The 21,165-nt window shown below is 40.0% G+C and overlaps 1 protein-coding gene across 1 annotated transcript in view; it reads right to left on the reverse strand.

Moving 5' to 3' along the window:
• LOC124289651 (mucin-3A-like) overlaps positions 1-21,165 on the reverse strand; it is a 55,815-nt gene that overhangs the window by 10,647 nt on the left and 24,003 nt on the right. The window contains exons 8-15 of the mRNA XM_046726255.1: positions 14,852-15,051; positions 14,109-14,230; positions 13,699-13,823; positions 13,163-13,259; positions 5,136-5,268; positions 2,861-2,900; positions 2,499-2,632; positions 71-97 (exon numbers count right to left, since the gene is read on the reverse strand). Of these exons, the coding sequence (XP_046582211.1) occupies positions 71-97; positions 2,499-2,632; positions 2,861-2,900; positions 5,136-5,268; positions 13,163-13,259; positions 13,699-13,823; positions 14,109-14,230; positions 14,852-15,051 (878 nt within the window). The remainder of the gene's footprint in view (positions 1-70; positions 98-2,498; positions 2,633-2,860; positions 2,901-5,135; positions 5,269-13,162; positions 13,260-13,698; positions 13,824-14,108; positions 14,231-14,851; positions 15,052-21,165) is intronic.

Genomic DNA, 21,165 nt, shown 5'->3' on the forward strand with positions numbered 1-21,165 from the left:
ATCCAGGGTGAAAAAATGATAATGGAAACACCATTTTGGCAGGCGGATAACCAGTTACAGCCAAAATTACCTTTTCTTGTTGAAGGATAAAACTGACCTGGCAAACACATATAAAAACATAAGATTTTCTAATCAACATTCTGTTGGTATGTAATACACTTAATTAACATGGTATTAGAACTAGACAATCTGTACTCTTTAAAGTACTCAAGACATAAATGTCAAGGATAGTCCTCAGTTTAACAGGTGTAGGTCTTCACCAATAACATGAAAATGTTGGCATAAACAATGAAAAAAAATGAAAACATGAAAAATAATGAAAAACTATTTCGGTCCAGGTATCTGGAATCTGTCTCAAATCAGTAACTGAAAACTATTTGATGGCATTTCCAGAGTAATAGAGTGCTACTGAGGTCTAACAGTACCCAGTAGAATACCTCTACAACTACTTGTCTGTTTATGCTGATGTCAACAATATTCAACTTGAATAAATGAGTTTGAATCAGGAAAAATACCCAAAAAATAGTGATTGATATTATGAGCAATGATGGATGTCAGGGGAGGATGATGATGTATAATCATGCTCAGTGGGACCAAGTGGAACCTGGATTACCGCAGGGTCACACATCGACCCTGAGAGGTGAGTGCCTTCAACTTGTATGAGATAGAATAACATGACGCATGATAAAATCTAACTAACCACTGAACTACATCTTTGTTAGAAAGAAACAGCTACTCTATAATAGCTACTGATGAGAATGTAAGTATACCGTAACTTAATGGTATGTGTCCATGCCATCAACAGACTGATCTAGTGTGTACCTACAATCAACTGAACAAATCCTCTCCAAAGGCAAACTTCACCTGTACCAGGTGTACCTCACACCACCTGAGTCAAATGTACCAAACACCATCTGACTGAACCCGTCTGTACCTAACACCATCTGACTGAACCCGTCTGTACCTAACACCTTCTGACTGAACCCGTCTGTACCTTGCACCATCTGACTGAACCCGTCTGTACCTTTCACCATCTGACTGAACCCGTCTGTACCTAACACCATCTGACTGAACCTGTCTGTACCTGAACCCACACCTACACCATCTGACTGAACCCGTACCTAACACCTTCTGTACCTTGCACCATCTGACTGAACCCCGTCTGTACCTAACACCATCCGTCTGTACCTTGCACCATCTGACTGAACCCGTCTGTACCTTGCACCATCTGACTGAACCCGTCTGTACCTAACACCATCTGACTGAACCCGTCTGTACCTTGCACCATCTGACTGAACCCGTCTGTACCTAACACCATCTGACTGATCCCGTCTGTACCTAACACCATCTGACTGAACCCGTCAGTACCTAACACCATCTGACTGAACCCATCTGTACCTTACACCATCTGACTGAACCCGTCTGTACCTAACACCATCTGACTGAACCCGTCTGTACCTAACACCTTCTGACTGAACCCGTCTGTACCTTGCACCATCTGACTGAACCCGTCTGTACCTAGTACCATCTGACTGAACCTGTCTGTACCTAACACCATCTGACTGAACCCGTCTGTACCTAGCACCATCTGACTGAACCCGTCTGTACCTAACACCATCTGACTGATCCCGTCTGTACCTAACACCATCTGATTGAATCTGTCTGTACCTAACACCATCTGACTGAACCCATCTGTACCTTACACCATCTGACTGAATCTGTCTGTACCTAACACCATCTGACAGAACCCATCTGTACCTTACACCATCTGACTGAATCTGTCTGTACCTAGCACCATCTGACTGAACCCGTCTGTACCTAGCACCATCTGACTGAACCCGTCTGTACCTAGCACCATCTGACTGAACCCGTCTGTACCTAGCACCATCTGACTGAACCCATCTGTACCTTACACCATCTGACTGAACCCGTCTGTACCTAACACCATCTGACTGAACCCGTCTGTACCTAACACCATCTGACTGAACCCGTCTGTACATAACACCATCTGACTGAACCTATCTGTACATAACACCATCTGACTGAATTTGTCTGTACCTAGCACCATCTGACTGAACCCGTCTGTACATAACACCATCTGACTGAACCTATCTGTACCTAACACCATCTGACTGAACCCATCTGTACCTAACACCATCTGACTGAACCCATTTGTACCTAACACCATCTGACTGAATCTGTCTGTACCTAGCACCATCTGACTGAACCCGTCTGTACCTAGCACCATTTGACTGAACCTATCTGTACCTAACACCATCTGACTGAACCCATCTGTACCTAACACCATCTGACTGAATCTGTCTGTACCTAACACCATCTGACTGAACCCGTCTGTACCTAACACCATCTGACTGAATCTGTCTGTACCTAACACCATCTGACTGAACCCATCTGTACCTAACACCATCTGACTGAACCCATTTGTACCTAACACCACCCGACTGAACCCATCTGTCCCTGTACTTCTCTGTACTTACCCTATGCTAGACCTGCTGGAGGAGATGAGGGAGAACGCATCATCTAGCAGTTTGTGCATCCTCCGCTTGGCCTCATCCAGAGACTCCCCAGACTGAGATGATCCCTCTTGCTCATCCTCAGTGAAAGCCTCATTCTGGAACAGGTTGCTGATTGGTCAAATTTCAATATCAATAGATCCAGTGAAACATGTACAATTTCTCACATTGAATATCTATTGCTTACCAAAATGGCAGATTATAAGTCATTATTAAACATGTGCGACACTTTAGTTTCTGTAACATTTGAATCAAATTTGTTCCAGGGAAAAAGTAAAGTTTTCAATCCAACTAAGCACTTCATTATCTATTATGCATGTACTCACAGTGTGTCCTTCTTGGGGATCTTTCTTACGACGACTCGATCTGGTGAAATTACAAAAGAATTAAGAAATACAAGTAAAGGAATGCTCAACATCAATAATTGAATATTTTACATACTACATACTTACATGGACAAACAGAGAGTAACAATAGATAATTACACCTGAACATCATGCATGAGGGTTGATGACGACTAATCATTCGATCTGGTCTGGGTATACAAGAAGTACAACAATTTGGATGGGCTTATACATGAGAATGAAGGTTAAACGATGTTGTCATTATTGGTACATATAAATAGTGTTCCCCCTAGGATTCAGAAAGGGCAGGGTAACTTCAAAGAAAAGGGCACTTCATAATCTAAAAGGGCATTTTGGTGAGGATTATTGAAAAAATAACAATAACAAAATGTATATATATAAGGCAAATGAATTTATAATTTTATTTAAATGCCAATTTCCTAATCATTATCAAAACAATTTTGCGTCTCCCCTAGAAAGGGAGAGAACTCCGTCCTATATAAAATCCGGAAAATACACACAGTTGTTGTAAAATCAAGCACAGCTGAAAAAAACCTGGGATTGAGGCGAAAAGGGCAGGGCGCGAAACAAAAGGGCAGGGCACAGCGCCCTCCTAAATGTGCCTAGGGGGAACACTAATAAATGGTTGGGTGGTTGGTTTGTGGTTTAACGCCGCAATCACCAATACTCCAGCTACATGACAGCGGTTTGTAAATAATTAAGTCTGGACCAGATAATCCAGTGATCAACAGTATGAGCATCAATCTACACAGTTGGGATACAATGAAGTCCTCTAGTCTGCCCACCCGACCCCATTAGTCGTCTTTTACGACAAGCATGGATTTCTGATGACCAATTCTAACCTGGTTCACAGGTCGTACATAAATGGGTGCACATTCTTGACATATGTAATGACCTTCTCATCACATGTTCACAAGTGACAAAGACATATATCCTGAGAAAATACATTCTGTGACAATTACCTTTAGCATATCAATCATGTGAGTTCATATTCAAAGTATGCGATTGGCTAGTCATAGTTGACGCCCTATTGTCCGATATTCTGGGGCTATTTTCTTGGTGGTAATCTATTGATGAGTTTTTCAGTTTTGTCAAAACGTTTCAGGGTTTTTTTGTTAATAAATGTTCTTAGGTCCCTCTAATTTTCATTATCATCTTCGATCATCTTTCAATAATCTACAGATATCGGGGAAATGTTGAGTGTAAAGTCACACAAGGTAGGAGTAGTGAGCAGTAGGTCGGATGACATCTCAATGACTATGTCTTATGTATTATTGCACCACCGTGATCATATGAACAGGCAAATTATATGTAGTTTCAATGCTCAACATTTAGATTTTAGGATGTGTAAAATACAGATTACTGCAGTCAAACTAGTCAGATACTACAGTCAAGCACCGTTGTCTCGATATTCCTGGGACCAAGAAAAAATTAGACTGCATTTGGTGGAGGCATGAAAGCGATAGTAGATAACCACTCTCGATACATGACAAGTCCTTGTAACAGTCGCCCTCCATTCCACAAATATTGTGAATGCATCCAGGGCCTCGGTAGCTTGGGGAAGTTCGCAATTTCGAAACAACTCAACAATCACATGCTAGTCACATGATTACACAAAACCCTCAATGGATTCTCAGTATGTTTTGATTGGAAACTATAATCTGTTATCAGTAGTGTATAGTCGTAACAGTGAGTACTTCCTAATTAATTCCTTCTTAATTAATCTAATTAAGTATCAAACAAGTGACACCTTCAACTCAGTTAGCCTAATTAGTTTACACTACCGCATCCCTTTGATTCATGCTGCACTGTGTGTAAACGAGTGGAAACAACCTCAGTTCAGAGGCATACTTGCCCATTAAAGGTAGGTGAATATCGTGTTTCTTTGCAATTATCGAGTCAAAAGGGTAATATTGCTTGTTGGGACCATGAAATTATCTCGAGATATCTAAAATATCGGGACATCTGTATCGAGTTAAAAGAGCTTGAATAATGATAAATTATGAAGCATTTTACCGGGACTGAGATGCTATATCGAGACAACCGAGATATCGAGTTATCCGAGTTCGACACAACGGTGCTCGACTGTATAAACCTTAAAACATGTTCCAACACAACTAGTATCTGCAAGACGCTCATGTCCATGTGCTACTGGACTCCAGAGTTGTAACCCCAACAGCAGATCAGTATCAACCTTGATACAGATGTACTACCAAGAAACAGCATGGATCTTTACCGTTTCTTTGGTTTATGGACAAAGACATCAGGGAGGTTGGTGTCCTGGTCGGGGGAGCCGAGGACAGCGTCGATCTCCTTCTGAGCCTTCTTGTACCCTTGTCTGACCTCATGATCTCCGCTCTGACGGGGGTCTACACAACAGAAACATTGGACATCAGATCAGCCTATTTCAAAATGAAAAACTCTAAAAAATGTAATTTTTGGAGTAAAATTGATATTTTATACTTATCCTGACTCATGCTCTTTTTGCTTGTCTTCTTCTTCTTGCGAACATAGTGGAACACTTGTATCTCCCTAATTGAAGCTCCTTCAATTTAAAATCACTAATTAGTATTCACCACGAAGTTACCTCCTTTCCACAAGCTGAACGAGGGCGCCACCTCTACCCATGTGCCTCACTCTCTCCTCATATACTGAGCCCAACATTTGAATTTACAGGGAAATCCAAAGTGTTATTTGGGGAGGATGGGAGGGCTGACCTCATGAGTCAGGATAAGTATAAAATATCAATTTTACTCCAAAAATTACATATTTTTCCTTATCCTGACTCATGCTCTTTTTGCTTGTAGCATCCTACGGAACGGAGGTGGGAATATCTAATACTTTGGATTTTTAATAATTAGTGATTTGAACTGTGATGATTGTAATAACCCTATGGGAACTTCATAAAGGCACTGAACTGATGAATTCCTGCTGCTAACTTATCAGCTGCCATATAAAAGGTTATTACCATGTACTTATTATGATAAAGTATATATAACATTAATACAATGCTTAAGACTAATAGACTTAAGCTTGTTAATATGCTAGTATAAACTCCTTAGAGTTTGTTAGCTAAAATACTTTAAGATATAACATAGTACTAAGCTTAAGATATGATTAAACTTAAGCTAATTATATAATAGCAAACTCTTTAGAGTTTGTTAGTTAATATACTTATATGATATAGATATAATGCTGAGCTTAAGATATGAATAAGCTTTAGCTACATATATAATAGCAAAAACTCTGTAGAGTTTGTTAGCTAATATATTTTTATAATATGAGTATAGTACTGTGCTTAAGCTATAATTAACTTAAGCTACATATATAATAGCCAAACTCTGTAGAGTTTGTTAGCTAATATATTTTTATAATATGAGTATAGTACTGTGCTTAAGCTATAATTAACTTAAGCTACATATATAATAGCCAAACTCTGTAGAGTTTGTTAGCTAATATATATTTATAATATTAGTATAGTACTGAGCTTAAGATATAATTAACTTAAGCTACATATATATAGCAAAACTCTGTAGGGTTTTGTTAGCTAATATATTTTTACAATATGAGTATAGTAGTGTGCTTAAGATATAATTAACTTAAGCTACATATATAATAGCAAAACTCCGAGAGTTTGTTAGCTAATATATTTTACAATATGAGTATAGTAGTGTGCTTAAGATATAATGAACTTAAGCTACATATATAATAGCAAAACTCCCAGAGAGTTTGTTAGCTAATATATTTTACAATATGAGTATAGTATTGTGCTTAAGATATTATTAACTTAAGCTACATATATAATAGCCAAAAACTCTGTAGAGTTTATTAGCTAATATGTTTATAGTGTAACCATAGTACTAAGCTTAAGATAAGATTAGACTTAAGCTAAAAGTATATAGCAAAATAAACTCCTTAGAGTTTATTAACTAATATACTTTTATGTTAAAACATAGTACTGAGCTTAAGTTATGATGAAACTTAAGCTATATATATATAATAACAAAACTCCATCGAAGTTTTGTTAGCTAATACCTTTATAATGTAAACATACTGCTTAAGATATGATGAAACTTAAGCTAATTGTATAATAAGCGAAAACAACCCTTTAGAGTTTGTTAGCTATGATATAAACCTAGTATTGAGCTTATGAAGGAAAACTTAAGCTACATATATAATAGCAAGAACTCCGTGAGAGTTTGTTAGCTAATACATGTTATAATGTAACCATAAAGCTTAAAATATGATGAAACTTGCTTTGAAAATATATAATAGCAAAACCCTCTTTTAGAGTTTTGATAGCTAATATACCTATATGATATAAACATAGTACTGCTTAAGATATGAATAAGCTTAAGTTACATATATAATAGCTAAAACTCTGTAGAGTTTGTTAGCTAATACATGTTATAATATAACCATATTGCTTAGAAATATGATGATACTTAAGCCAAATAGCAAAAACTCTTTAGAGTTTGTTAGCTAATCTACTTATATGATATAAACATAGTACTAAGCTTAAGATATGAATAAGCTTAAGCTACCTATATAATAGCAAAACTCCTTAGAGTTTGTTAGCCAATATATTTTAATAATATGAGTATAGTACTATGCTTAAGGTATAATTAGCTTAAGTTACCTATATAATAGTAAAACTCCGTAGAGTTTGTTAGCTTAATTAACTTAAGCTATGTATAAAATAGCCAAAACTCTGTAGAGTTTGTTAGCTAATGCATTTATCATGTAACCATAGTATTACTCTTAAGATATGAATAACTTAAGGTAAATATATATAATAACAAACTCTGTAGAGTTGTTAACTTATATATTGTATGATGTAATAATCATAGTACTGTGATGATAAAAGGAACTTAAGTAAATTATACATAGCATGAAGCTATTTAGTATTGTTATAAGATAAGTAAAAATCTGTTAGATTGACTTATCTTCTCCGAGGAACTGTCAGCTGTTGTGCGAGGACCATGGGATCGAATTGGTGTATACCTGAGACGTCCTCGGTGGTGATATCTCTCAGATAATGGTTTGCAACCACCATATCGGATTTCCAGAAATAAACCCTCCATTATTTCAATCACATTTGTGTAGAACAATTGTAGAAGTTAGCGCTATAATATCATGAGTATTAAGCTCATGGAGGGTCGGAATAGGTCCATCCGCATATGCACGTAGTATGACAGTTCTGATCCAAATGGAGATATAGTACATGAGACTTCACTCTGCGTAAGTTGATGATAGAGGAAATAATCTGTTGCATTTTTTCCTCCTGTTTGGTTTGGTGGAGATAAATTTACAGTGCTCTTGCTGGCCAACTTGATAGAATCATCGTATCATGGGGTCCAAGTATGTCATCCAGGCGTGTTCATAAACCTCACTTGTGAGGTGTTGGAGCACTATATTCATATCCCCAGGTTGGGCGTGAAATTTCCGTTTTATTCTCCAAACAGAAGTTTAGTAGGTTTACTAACCATCTAGTTGTGTTAGTCGCTTGATGAAATTCAGCTGTAGTCTGAAACGCTGTGGATTTAGATCCACTTGTATCTTCGTCTAGGTAATTCGCTGCGAAGTCCTTGACGATGTAGGTGCACAACCAGGTGTGTCTGTCCTCGTTGAACTTTATGTAAATCGCCTGACTGCCGATCCCTCGTCTTAACTTGACAGGGAGGTCTCTAACTTGAAGAAAGGCAGTCTAATCATGAATGTTCAGGTTAACTGGACTGTAATGAGGCTTGCTCGTTCACTGATATATAGTTGTCACTTGTGACGTAAGTCTTGAACTGTGAATTGAGATCGACCTCTGTGTAGGTCGTTGTCCCTCGCGGTCCAATCAGAACAAGGCATTTTGATTCTGTATAATACCCGCAGCTGTGATGTCACCGGTGTAGCGGGAAAAAACCCACCTTGAATAAATTCTTGTCGTCGTTGATATTAGCATAAACGTCGGTCTTCACCGTAGCTTCCCGAAGTTATCCGAGTGACCACGTGTTTCGAGGGTTAATGGTAATCGCGCGAAACCTCCGGTGCGAAATATCTCGCTCTGTAATTTTATGCTGGGTAGGTTATTTTCCTGGTTGTCGTGAAAGTAATTTCAGTTTTGAATATAATTCCGACTTCCTTATATATAAGGGTATAAACAACTTGCAAGTTGTGAGCTTGTAGACTGTATACATGAATGTATCGTCATAATTGTAGAATTAACGTTGAACTTGTTGTACATATTTCTTCTCAGAAACTTTGACGATTAAGAGTTAACGCTGTAACAAGGCTGCTGTTCAATTTCGATATTGAATTGTCTGCAGATATGCGTAATGGTCACGCATGTAGATAATCGTATCGTCGTCCGGGATTGTATATTAGCAATTTATACGGAATAGTTGATTTCTGTGAAGATCTATGAAATGTCGTTGACTAATAATACAGCGACGTTCTGTGTTGTAAATAGCCTGAGCAATTATCTTCGCGTAGGCTTATAGACGGCATCTGGCATACAGTTGATAATCAACTTATGCGACGTCTTGAACGGACTGACGAGTAGCTATATATGACGAGTGGCTAGTATATGGAAACCTTGGAGGAGACTTCCTCGGTGAACGCCGGAGACTTCGCGAAGTTCTCGAAGTATCCCTTCTAGATCTTCTGGGTGAAGTAGACTTGGAGCCACTTAGCCTTCGCGACCATCGCGAAGGTGTCGAAGTCAAAAGCCCGATTAGTATATATATATATATATAAATATATATATGCGCTTGCTTCGTGAACAGCCTCTGTGTTTAACAGGATGTGGGATCGGCGAAGCGCTTGCCTAAGTAGGGCCGCATGGATCATCTTATCATATTCAGAAGTCGTGTTACGAAGTCTGGTGATAAGTGTCTAATTGATCGTTCTAGATCTATTTAGGCCAGCGAACATACGTCTCGTCATGGATTCAACAGAACCAATATACGATTGTAGTTCTTATACTTGATATCGATGATCAACTTGTCTATGGGTTGATCTTCTCGGAGACTTGTGAGGGGAACGTTGATAGTTTCGCGAAGCTCTTGTATAGTCCCTCGATGTCCTTCTAGATGATGATGATCTGGATTCAGGTGTCCTTCGCGCATGCCTTCGCGAAGCTTCCTCTGCGTCCGGTCCGGGGAACGACGATATGACCTTCGCGAAGGCTTCCGTGATGTCTGATGGTCCGAGTCCACATCTAGGGATGAAACCGCATAAGGTGATGATCTATCCTGCCTTCGCGAAGTCCTTCGCGAAGGCTGTACATCTAGGTTCTTTCCGCCTTCGCGAAGGCTGTACATCTAGGTCCTTCGTCAAGGTGGTCCGTGACTTCCTTCGCGAAGGTGACATCGTCCTGGCTGCTACGTTGACGGGGGGTGCCTCTGGGGTGCTGTCTACGTTGGAGCCTTCGCGAAGGCTCGGACCCTGCTACCGCAGATATAGTGGTCCTCCATGATGTTCATAATTTGTCGCATCATGTCTTCTGGGATGGTCTGCGGCGAGGTCGCCGGTGCTTTATCTGGCGGTGTTAATGGAGGGTCCACCGAAAATCGTCCGACATCAGTGTAGAGGCATCAGGCTGCATGGTGATCTCTGCTGATGTCGTTGTAGCTGTCACCGGTCGATTTCTTGTGGCGCACGTCGCCGGGATGATGATCAGCTGATCATCGAGAGGTCCAGGTCATCGGCTGGAACAATCTCGGCTGAGAAAGTCCTAGTAGACTTCGTTGATTTTCCTCAGAGGTCGACGCTGCCCTGGGTGTGCGACGTCTGCGTTGAGTGTTGGTAATGATGGGACCCTCAGGACGATCATCGCATATCTGCGTTGGTACATCAGGCTGCATGCTGATCTGAGCCGACATCGGTCAATCTTTGATGTACATCTGGTATGATGACCGGCTGATCATCAAACAGGCCCAAACTGCGATGGGAACGGTCTCGGCTGTTGAGATGTGGTAGAAAAACCCTCTAGTCTTCTGCTGCGACGATGGGATGTCTGGGGAAGCAGGATGCTTCTTGGAGATGGCGGACTACGTCCCACACCTCTCCACCACTCTAGCGGAACACCACACGGGAGGGGAGTCGGCCAACAGCAGTAGACTGGCGAGGGGTTCCGGTGTATCAGTCATACTAGAGTCTGCATACGCGACCTATCTGCTGTGCGTGCCAAACGCAAAGTAAATATTAATAAAAAGGTAGAATTGGATAAATTAGTACCGCAACTGCAATGTGAATATAATAAACATGGCGCCGTACATCATATTAAAGGCGGATCAGCAGCAGCATAAAAAACGTAATCTGCAATAGTACAGAATTTTCATCAACGTAATCCACTGAAACAAAACACGGCCCCGTGAATAAACTGTAGAAAAACGACTAAATATCAATATATAATCGTTGAAGGATACTAGCTAAACCTCTATAGATGTCTATACGAGGTAACTAACTAAATATATTTCAAAGGATATAGTGTGTCGGGAGACACAGGCGCTCTCACGTCCAGCTCACTGGGCGAAGAAGGAGAGAGTGAGGCACATGGGTAGAGGTGGCGCCCTCGTTCCCGCGCTTGTGGAAAGGAGGTAACTCGTGGTGAATACTAATTAGTGATTTTAAATTGAAGGGAGCTTCAATTAGGGAGATACAAGTGTTCCACTATGTTCGCAAGAAGAAGAAGACAAGCAAAAAGAGCATGAGTCAGGATAAGGAAAAATTATAAACAACAGACTAACATCCTTGTAGTGTCTGCTTGTCTAGACTTGCCTCTTTAAGGAATAGAATTACTATACATCCATGAGCTTAGCATCCAGTACAGCCTTGGAGCAAGGCTAGTGGTCCACTTATCTAGACTTGCCTCTTTAAGGAAAAGAATTACCATACATCCATGAGCTTAGCATTCAGTACAGCCTTGGAGCAAGGCTAGTGGTCCACTTATCTAGACTTGCCTCTTTAAGGAATAGAATTACTATACATCCATGAGCTTAGCAATCAGTACAGCCTTGGAGCAAGGCTAGTGGTCCACTTATCTAGACTTGCCTCTTTAAGGAATAGAATTACTATACATCCATGAGCTTAGCATTCAGTACAGCCTTGGAGCAAGGCTAGTGGTCCACTTATCTAGACTTGCCTCTTTAAGGAATAGAATTACCATACATCCATGAGCTTAGCATTCAGTACAGCCTTGGAGCAAGGCTAGTGGTCCACTTATCTAGACTTGCCTCTTTAAGGAATAGAATTACTATACATCCATGAACTTAGCATTCAGTACAGCCTTGGAGCCTATACTTATACTTTGGGGTTTCATATACCAGGAATAGATCTGGAATTCCAAACCACATGCCCTTGAAAGGAAAACTTGAAAAACTTGTTATCTTACTTAACATATTTCTCATAATTCTTATCTTCCTAACAGCAGAGGTATTGGTTTGTTGCTGTAATTGCAATAATGTATCACAAAACACTAATGTCTCTCCCTCCACAATTGTCCTGTTATCAATGACATACGAGTCGAATCTGTTACATTGTTATATGATGCTCAGTACCTCCTCAGTCAGTATGTTCCAATTCAGCACAAGTTTGAGAATGTTTGTTTTAATATTCATCAATATTCCAGCCATATCATGTAGTTTAGAAACCTGTAATCTGTTACTGATATCACGATCAACATCCCACACTGTTGAGGTACAATAAAGATGAGACTGACTTCATGATACAATTCTTATAGGAATGATGACCAAAGTCCCACATTGCTCTGATACAATGAGATTTACTATGATACAATTCTTGCCAACAAATATAGGTTAATTAGGACCCTAAACTGTACAGAACTGGAGGTACACAAGGTGAGGTGAGGTGAGGTGAAATTGGGTTTAATGTGGAGAATATTTCGCTCATATGACGACGTGCATGCGTGTGTATGTGTAGGTGCGGCTGCTTGTACTAGCCCAGACTGAAGTTGGTTTTATAGTGCTAGCTCACTGAGATACCATGCCGCAGTGAAGCATGAATACCCCACTCAGACACATTATACTGACTCCGAGCCAACCAGTCCTTGCTGTACCCATTAATGCCGAGCGCCAGGCAGGGACCAACAAGTACCATATTTTAATGTCTTTTGGTATGACGCGGTCGGGGATCAAACCCGCAACCTTCCGCTCTCGGGGCAGACGCTCTTACCACTACACCACAGAGGCGGTCCCACTACACCACGGAGGCGGTCGGAGGTACACAAGGCTCTAAAGGAGAACACCTCACCTGTGTTACCAGACCTTTCTCTCTTGCGCTGCTCTCTCAGTCGCTGCTTGTTCCTTAATCTCTCCATTTCAGCTCTCTCCAGGAGTGCCTCCTCTTCCTGAAATACAGGTGAGTGAGTGAGTGAGTTGGGTTTAATGCTGCTCTACAGTATTTCAGTCATAACACAGTGTGTCAGACATATGCGTGATAAAAGCTCTAAGCCTTAGACTTTTACCACTTGACTAGAAACCTACAAGCACCACAGATTAATTGTTTCACCACAGCGTAAGTGATGCAAATCTGAAAAGCAAATTGAGTGGCAGTAATAATAAAAGGCTGGAGTCTGTACATAATCAATATTGAAGAGCCTGTAACAATGTGCTGGCGGCTGTGACTGTAAACCTAAAAATGGGTGTTTCGAGGTAATTCGTTAATTATTCATTGATCTCCTGTTTTCACTTTCCAGTTTCACAATTTAGTTCTGTATAAGCCAGTTTCTGGGTTATCAGTAATCTCTGTATTTCTGTTCGGAAATCACCTCACAACCACAGACTTACCTGGGCTGAGGCAGGTGGCTTGCTGTCCAGGTGTTTGTTGTGTCTGGGTATAGGCAGGGGTTTGGTTCTCAGCTCTTCAGGGTGGGGCGCCACTGGGTTGTCAATCTGGGAGCTTGAATCATCAGCTGGTGAACAGAAATGAACTGATATAGAGAGGCAGGAGGGTGGAGGAACTAATATCCTAATATTGTACCGACTCCTAAGTTCCATATCTCCAGTATCACTTAAAGATTGCAATCTCTTTGTGCAGAGTCAAATGACATATTTTAACTGAAATGTGGTAGTGCCTTGTTTCAATCTCCCATGTTTATGACATTTAAAACAGTTTCTGTTTCAGACTACAGACCTAAATATTCAAAGACATTGCTGTAAGAAATGGTAAGTCCAGCAGGAGTACTGAGCAGAGTTACCTTCTCTTGGTATGTTCCTTTGTTTCTTCCCTTTCCTCCTGGCCGGCGTGGAGTAGCGATCATCCTCGGACACGTATGTCATGGAGTCATTGGCTTCTGACCGCGGACTGGCTGATGGATGTCTAGAACAAGAGGAAATAATGTCATCTTTTTCAGTAGTTCAATACAATGATCATGAAGCCATTCAACCCCAGATATCTGCTGCAAACGAGCTATCAGCCTCCTAAATAGATCCAGTGTCATCTCGATAAATGTCAGAAAAGTAAGGTAAATAAACGTCATGATATCATCATGACAGGTCCCAACCTAAATCAGTGTACTACATTTCATTATCTTTATTACCATATCCAAATTTCTTTACTTCTGTGTAGTGGTTATAGCGTCTGCCCGGAGAGCGGAAGGTCGCGGGTTCGATCCCCGACCGCGTCATACCAAAAGACGTTTAAATATGGTACTTGTTGGTCCCTGCCTGGCACTCGGCATTAATGGGTACAACAAGGACTGGTCGGCTCGGAGTCAGTATAATGTGTCTGAGTGGGGTATTCATGCTTCACTGCGGCATGGTATCTCAGTGGGCTAGCACTATAAAACCAGCTTAACTCTGGGCTAGTACAAGCAGCCGCACATACACATGCACACATGCACGTCGTCATATGAGCGAAATATTCTCAAGCACGACGTAAAAGCCAATTTCACCTCACCTCCCCTCTTTACTTCTGTGGAAGCTTGTGACAGTGACTTACTTCTTCTTCTTCCCGTTAGTCTTGGCAATGTCCACTAGCTTCTTAACCTCTGGGTACAGAGTGGACTCCTCATCAGGGTCAGGGTTCACCTCGTAGGACATCTTGTTGTTTCTGGTCTTGATGAGCCCCACGCTGCTGCTCCTCTTGCTCCCCTGCTCTGGGGGGTAGTCGGGGGGAGCACCTGAAGCCTCACTCTGAACCTGGAACATACAACACACAGGCTCTGTAGCTTAACTCTCCTTACAAATTTGTGAAATAAGTAATTTGAAATATAGCAATAGGATGAAGAATAAACAGCCTTTCATAAAATCTGTTTCATGGGTGCATAGTTGGTACACTATATGCTTTCTAATGGCTTTGGAATATTTCTCATTCCATGTTGATGATTTTAAACAAATGCATGAATGCATGCATGCACACAGCAGCCATACAGACACACATCAGACATACAGACACAAACACACATCCTCTAAATGAATCTCAAGCTCCTCTTCATTTACCAAATCTCAAGGCTTATCACTCCTCCTGGGTATGACATGTTGATTAAACAGAATTGTCCACATTACACAGATACACTGGATTTAAACAACAAGCATCACCAGGTATACTTGTGTTCAACATCAACATTTTTAAAAGTGCCCTCCTGGATTGGATTTGACTGTGCCTGTGGCACTTTATACTACAACAAGGAACCTTTAACTCAGCCAATATTTACTAAATATAACTCAACTCATCCAGGAGGTCCAAGCAGCTTTGCAAATGTGAGACTGAGCACATCCCATAAAAAGTCTGTTAATGCTGCTCAAGATTAGATAGATGGGTGCTTGTCATTTTTTTAACTGTTGGGATTTGAGTCTCGTCTGGAAAACTTGTCTACTGGTCCTCACTCTGAGAGTGTGGGTTCAAATCCAAACCCCAAATGTACTAGAATCTGTACCTTACAGAGAAAGTGCAATCCCAACTTTACTGTAAGTTACATCTAGCACTTTCAAAAGAAAATTATGTATTCAGTGAATAACCAGACCTTCAAACAAAGTACCTGTGGAATTGATGTCAAAAAAACTTTAACCACGGGGCTACCTTACTGCCCTTCAAGAAAGATAAACTGACCTTCCTTTCCCTGGAATAACAGTCCAACAGTAATTTGAACATCAAAATCTACCAGTTATCAATGTGATCCTTACAATCACACAGATGACAGACAGCCACATTGTTCCCACAACAACAGGCTAAGCACTAAAGGCTAAGGCTAAAACCAGCTTAAGTCTGGGCTAGTACAAGCAGCTGCACATACACATACATGCATGCACGTCGTCATATGAGCGAAATATTCTCAAGCACGACGTAAAACCCAATTTCACCTTGCCTCACCTCAGAACAACAGTACTGCAATGTTCTGAAAGGAGGCACAATGGATTTATGCTGCACCACAATAACCGAATGTACAGGAAATATCTACCTCTGGTCTGCCCATGGCTGTAGTCTAACACAACCTGACCTTACTGACAATGCAGGGAGCTATCAAATTATCATCATCAATATGTGAGCATCACATTTATTTCAGAGGCAACAGCTTGTCGGCAGACACACGAAGCTTGTCCTTGTTTTGTCAGGATGCACGACTCTCACTATGGCTGGGAAGTGACGGGCTAATGGCATATTTTCTGCAATTTCTGCAAATATTAGGTAAGAAACCCAAACACATAGAGTAATTACTTAGGCCATGAGGTGCATAATGTTCCTTTGAATTGACATTTAAAACCTGTAGAATTGATGTCAATTTGTCTCTATGTTCCAATCTTGATTTGTTCAAGTATATTTTTGGGGGATATTAGGTTAGAATAGGCCTGTTCAGGAGTGGTGACTCAGTGTATTGAGTAGTCAGAATTGCTAAATAGATTGTTAGCATGTCATCATGACCCAAGGGATTGATTGTTATAATATCACTGTACTGTCAGGTCCACATTGGATTGTTTACCTGTCACTTACATACACCTGAAATATCACCAAGCATTGAAATAAACAACTTGCTGGTGTGTATGTGTGCGTGTGCGTGTGCGTTTGTGCACGTGCATGCATGCGTGTGTGGAATGTGCGACTTACATTCAGAACTTTAATGAATCAATTTGTGCTGACTTGTAAGTAAATTTATGTCATCCAGACTAACCTTGCTCAAGAGCTTTCACTTTTTTCTGATTTGCGTTTGTTAAACATTATAAAATCAGTCATTGTCTGAAGCACTCATTATCTATGTTGACTCTCACAGTAGTGAAACAGCAGTGATGTCACCCAAGAATGGTATGACATCACAATCGAATACAATGAAAAACGTCACAATTCATTCCATATTGTCAGTTTAAAGTGGGAAAAATCAAAATTGTTCTGACAGTATATCAATAAAATGTAACATTAATAAATGTGATATCCTTTTCAACAACCTGACTGACTCTTCCTACGAATGTTGGATAGTACATAGACAGACATGCATCAAGAAAATTATTCATAATAAAAGTCGGAATCCATACTTTTCCTTATTTAAATCCCGTTATATTAGGTTTTTCAACTAGTCTTCACCATACTATTTGTTGTAAGAAATGTCTTAATTAAATTCAGTTGTTCACAACACCAGAGACAAAACTCCGGTTTGTTAATAGCATATGGTGGTTCAACTGTGTAGGGTCAATGATTAAGCAGCACAATTCACATCTCAAAGGATATTTTTGTCCAGAACTAAAAGAACATCACAAAAGAATTAGTTTAGGTGTATCAAAATTTAAAAACTTGAGGTATTTGTACGGTACCGGTAGGTCTGTTAACAAGTAGGTCCATAAAATTAAAATGACCAAAATTCATAGTCATTTGCAAAAATGAAACGGGTAGATAATAATTTCTAGACTAGAAAGGACAGATTATCACTTGCAAACACGAACCAACAATATTTTACAAATATGAAGAAAATGGAACCGGACTGATATAAAATCTAACTTGCTTAAAAAAACAGTCAAATGAACTTAAACTGATATAGAGATGTCTGGATGAATATAATTTGACATGCTCTGAAAACATCATACACAAAAAATTTAAGAACTAATCCTCACGTTTTACAAATTTTCTGAGCAAAGAAATTTGTGCCCTTTTCAAAGCAACCCCTGGATTGTCTGGAATAGACTTGATTATTCATAGATCATCGTCATATAGCTGGAATATTACTGATTGCAGCGTTAAACAACAAACATTCAAAACAACCCCTTCAACCTCAAGGCTTGGTCATAACAAACACATCCAACAACATCAATATATTGTCTTTTCAAGCACAAGTGAACCGATCGAATATACTGACAATGCCTGCAATGAATGCATAACAGATTCTCATAAAAATATTGCTAAAAGTAAATACAAAATCACGGCAGAAAAAGTAAACATGAAAATTAAAAAACTTACGAAAATCTTAAAAAGGAACCTCACACAGCCAAACACACCAATCTAGACTCCCGAAAGTGTCTGTCTGAATCTGAGAGTTCCACCCTGATGCAGTACTGATTAGCACTGCTATGTATAGCTCCCTGAGGTACGAGTGTGAGGGCCCGCGAGACATTCGTGTGTGCTTCTAGCCCATCAAGGTGTTTAATAAAGAAGTCCAGGTTGTAAGTTAACCATGGGGGTAAATAATTCAAACTAATCCATCTTAACTTCCAGAACCACAGTCGATGAGAACAGCTTCTTTGCAAATTGACCGACGAGGAGATTTACAAGATATGTATATATTTTTATTTATTTTCCAATCAATTGCAGACAGTTAGTCAATCTAACTCATTAAGTCACATCAGTTTAGCAGTCTGAGTTTGAATTCCACATGAATTGATTAAAGACAATGCCAGAAATTTAAACACTAAATAATTCCCAGCAATGCATGCTGGTCATATGGCAACATCAAGGTTGGATTACTGCAATGCGTTGTTGGCTGGATCTAGTTCTATCTCCCATCTGCGGAGGATCCAGAACAAGGCAGCTCGCATTGTTACAAGGACCAAACCTCGTGAGCATATCACGCCTGTTCTAAACAAATTACATTGGCTCCCAGTTCGGCTTAGGGTGGTGTACAAAGTCTTATCACTGACCTATGCTGCTCTGCACAATGATAACTCCCCTCTCTACCTAAAGGACCTGATCCAGATGTATACACCAGGACGATATCTCCGATCTCAGAATATGAAGAATCTCTCGGTTCCCTCAACATCCACTAAACTTGCTGATCGTGCCTTCTCCAAAGTTGCCCCTACCTTGTGGAACAATCTACCATTTGAACTCAAAACAGCAAGCTCTCACAAATCCTTCCAGAACTGTCTAAAAACTTTCCTGTTTAATCAAGCATATGATATGTAAATTATCTACCCTGTTCAGCGCTATTGAGCAGCTCAAAGTTGGAAAATAGGCGCTATACAAATTAATTATTATTATTATCCTTGGTGTGGAGGGTCAGATCTTGAGGATTATATTAGTGAGTGAGTTTAGTTTGGAAGTGCTTTTAGCAATATTCCAGCAATATCACAGCAGGGAACACCAGAAATGAGCTTCACACATTGTATCCATGTGGGGAATCGAACCTGGGTCTTCGGCGTGATGAGCGAACACATTAACCACTAGACTATCCCACTACCCAGTTGACTGCCCTCATGTACCAACAAGGTAGGTTCTCTTCATAATGTCACGGGCGGTGGGGTAGCCTAGTGGTTAAAGCGTTGGCTCGTCATGCCAAAGACCCGGGTTCGAATCCCCACATGGGTACAATGTGTGAAGCCCATTTCTGGTGTCCCCTGCTGTGATGTTCCTGGAATATTGCTAAAAGCGGCGTAAAACCAAACTCAGTCAGTCAGTCATAATGTCACTCACTGGAATGGCTGTTACAATCCTCAGTCACACGGCTGTAATACTGCTGAGAAATGAGCAGACAACAAAGAAAATTAAATTTCGGGAATCGAGACATGCCATCTTGACCACTTTTCATGCAAAATCTAAATACCGGTAAGCCTGACCTGGGCAAATAATTGATCAAATCACCTTCACTGTGACATAACCAATTTCACTGACTGTCAGTCTGACCAAGACCCATATATAACAATATACAACATAACTACAATGAAACATTCCATAAACTAAGCCTCAAAACTAATTATGACTGATATAGAATCAGGTTACACCACAGCACTCAACGATTTGTAATGATCGTCTTTACCACGACTCAGTGCACCTAGCTACCTGCAGTTAACGATCACACATTTCACCTGCTACCTGTCTGTCTGTAATGTACAACATTTACAAACCTTCCTGCCATCCTTAACATCAGTACTTGAACACAAAAGCCACTTGGTCATATTTCTGCAGTCATATAAATCCAAGTGATTTGATTCCCATTTAACAGGTAATGTTTATAAACGTGGTCACTTCTGTATAGTGCCTTGTTTGACAGAGAGCCACAACTTCAACATGAAGGGACTTGTCACAGTGTTGTGGCTATACTGTTGACAACCAAGCACCTCATTATAGCGCGGTCACACACTGCCTCACTATAAGGTACTTCTATTGAATTGGGTACAGCTGAGTCAATGTGGGACATTAAGATCAATTTTTGAATTTATCTATCCAATTATATATACGTGTAGGCTTGTAATCAACTACCATTGAACTATAACTATGTTCTTTATGGGATACTGGGCGAGATTGCAATATCCTTAAAATAAAGAGTCCAATAGAGACAAATTTGATGTTGAGATTTGAAATAAAAATCTACAGAGCTCCAGATAAGATTTAGTTCATGTGGGTACTGTACCCACTGAATATTTTTGGAGTGGGTATTATGAATGTTGAGTGGGTATTTCATTTTCCGTTACCCACTGCTTTCAAATATGTGTGTATTTCGGTCATTTTACTCACCTAAGTATTATGTCATTGAGTAAGTTTACTAAGCAGGTATGTTCTGCCATATGTCATACCTAATCAAAACCAACTTAAATATAATGGAAATGATTTCATTAAAAAAATCACTCATTTTATACTGACAGTACAACACTTGTCCTATACTATCAGTACAACTTGAGAGCAATCGATGTCGTTTTCATTACGCAAGCGATTTTTATAAATATATTCCGTACGCATTTGTTTTAAACATTTTGCGTATTTAACATTTTAAATGCGTAGTTGGTACACAACATTTATTTTTCAATGCGTAATTGGAAATTTTCCATGCGTATTTTACCCGGATACGCAGCTTATCTGGGCCACTGAATCTATTTTGAATTCTATAATTGCATCATTTA

Source organism: Haliotis rubra, unplaced genomic scaffold, assembly GCF_003918875.1.
Source record: "Haliotis rubra isolate DU_JTF1 unplaced genomic scaffold, ASM391887v1 Scf446, whole genome shotgun sequence".
Taxonomy (NCBI): Eukaryota; Metazoa; Mollusca; class Gastropoda; order Lepetellida; family Haliotidae; genus Haliotis; species Haliotis rubra.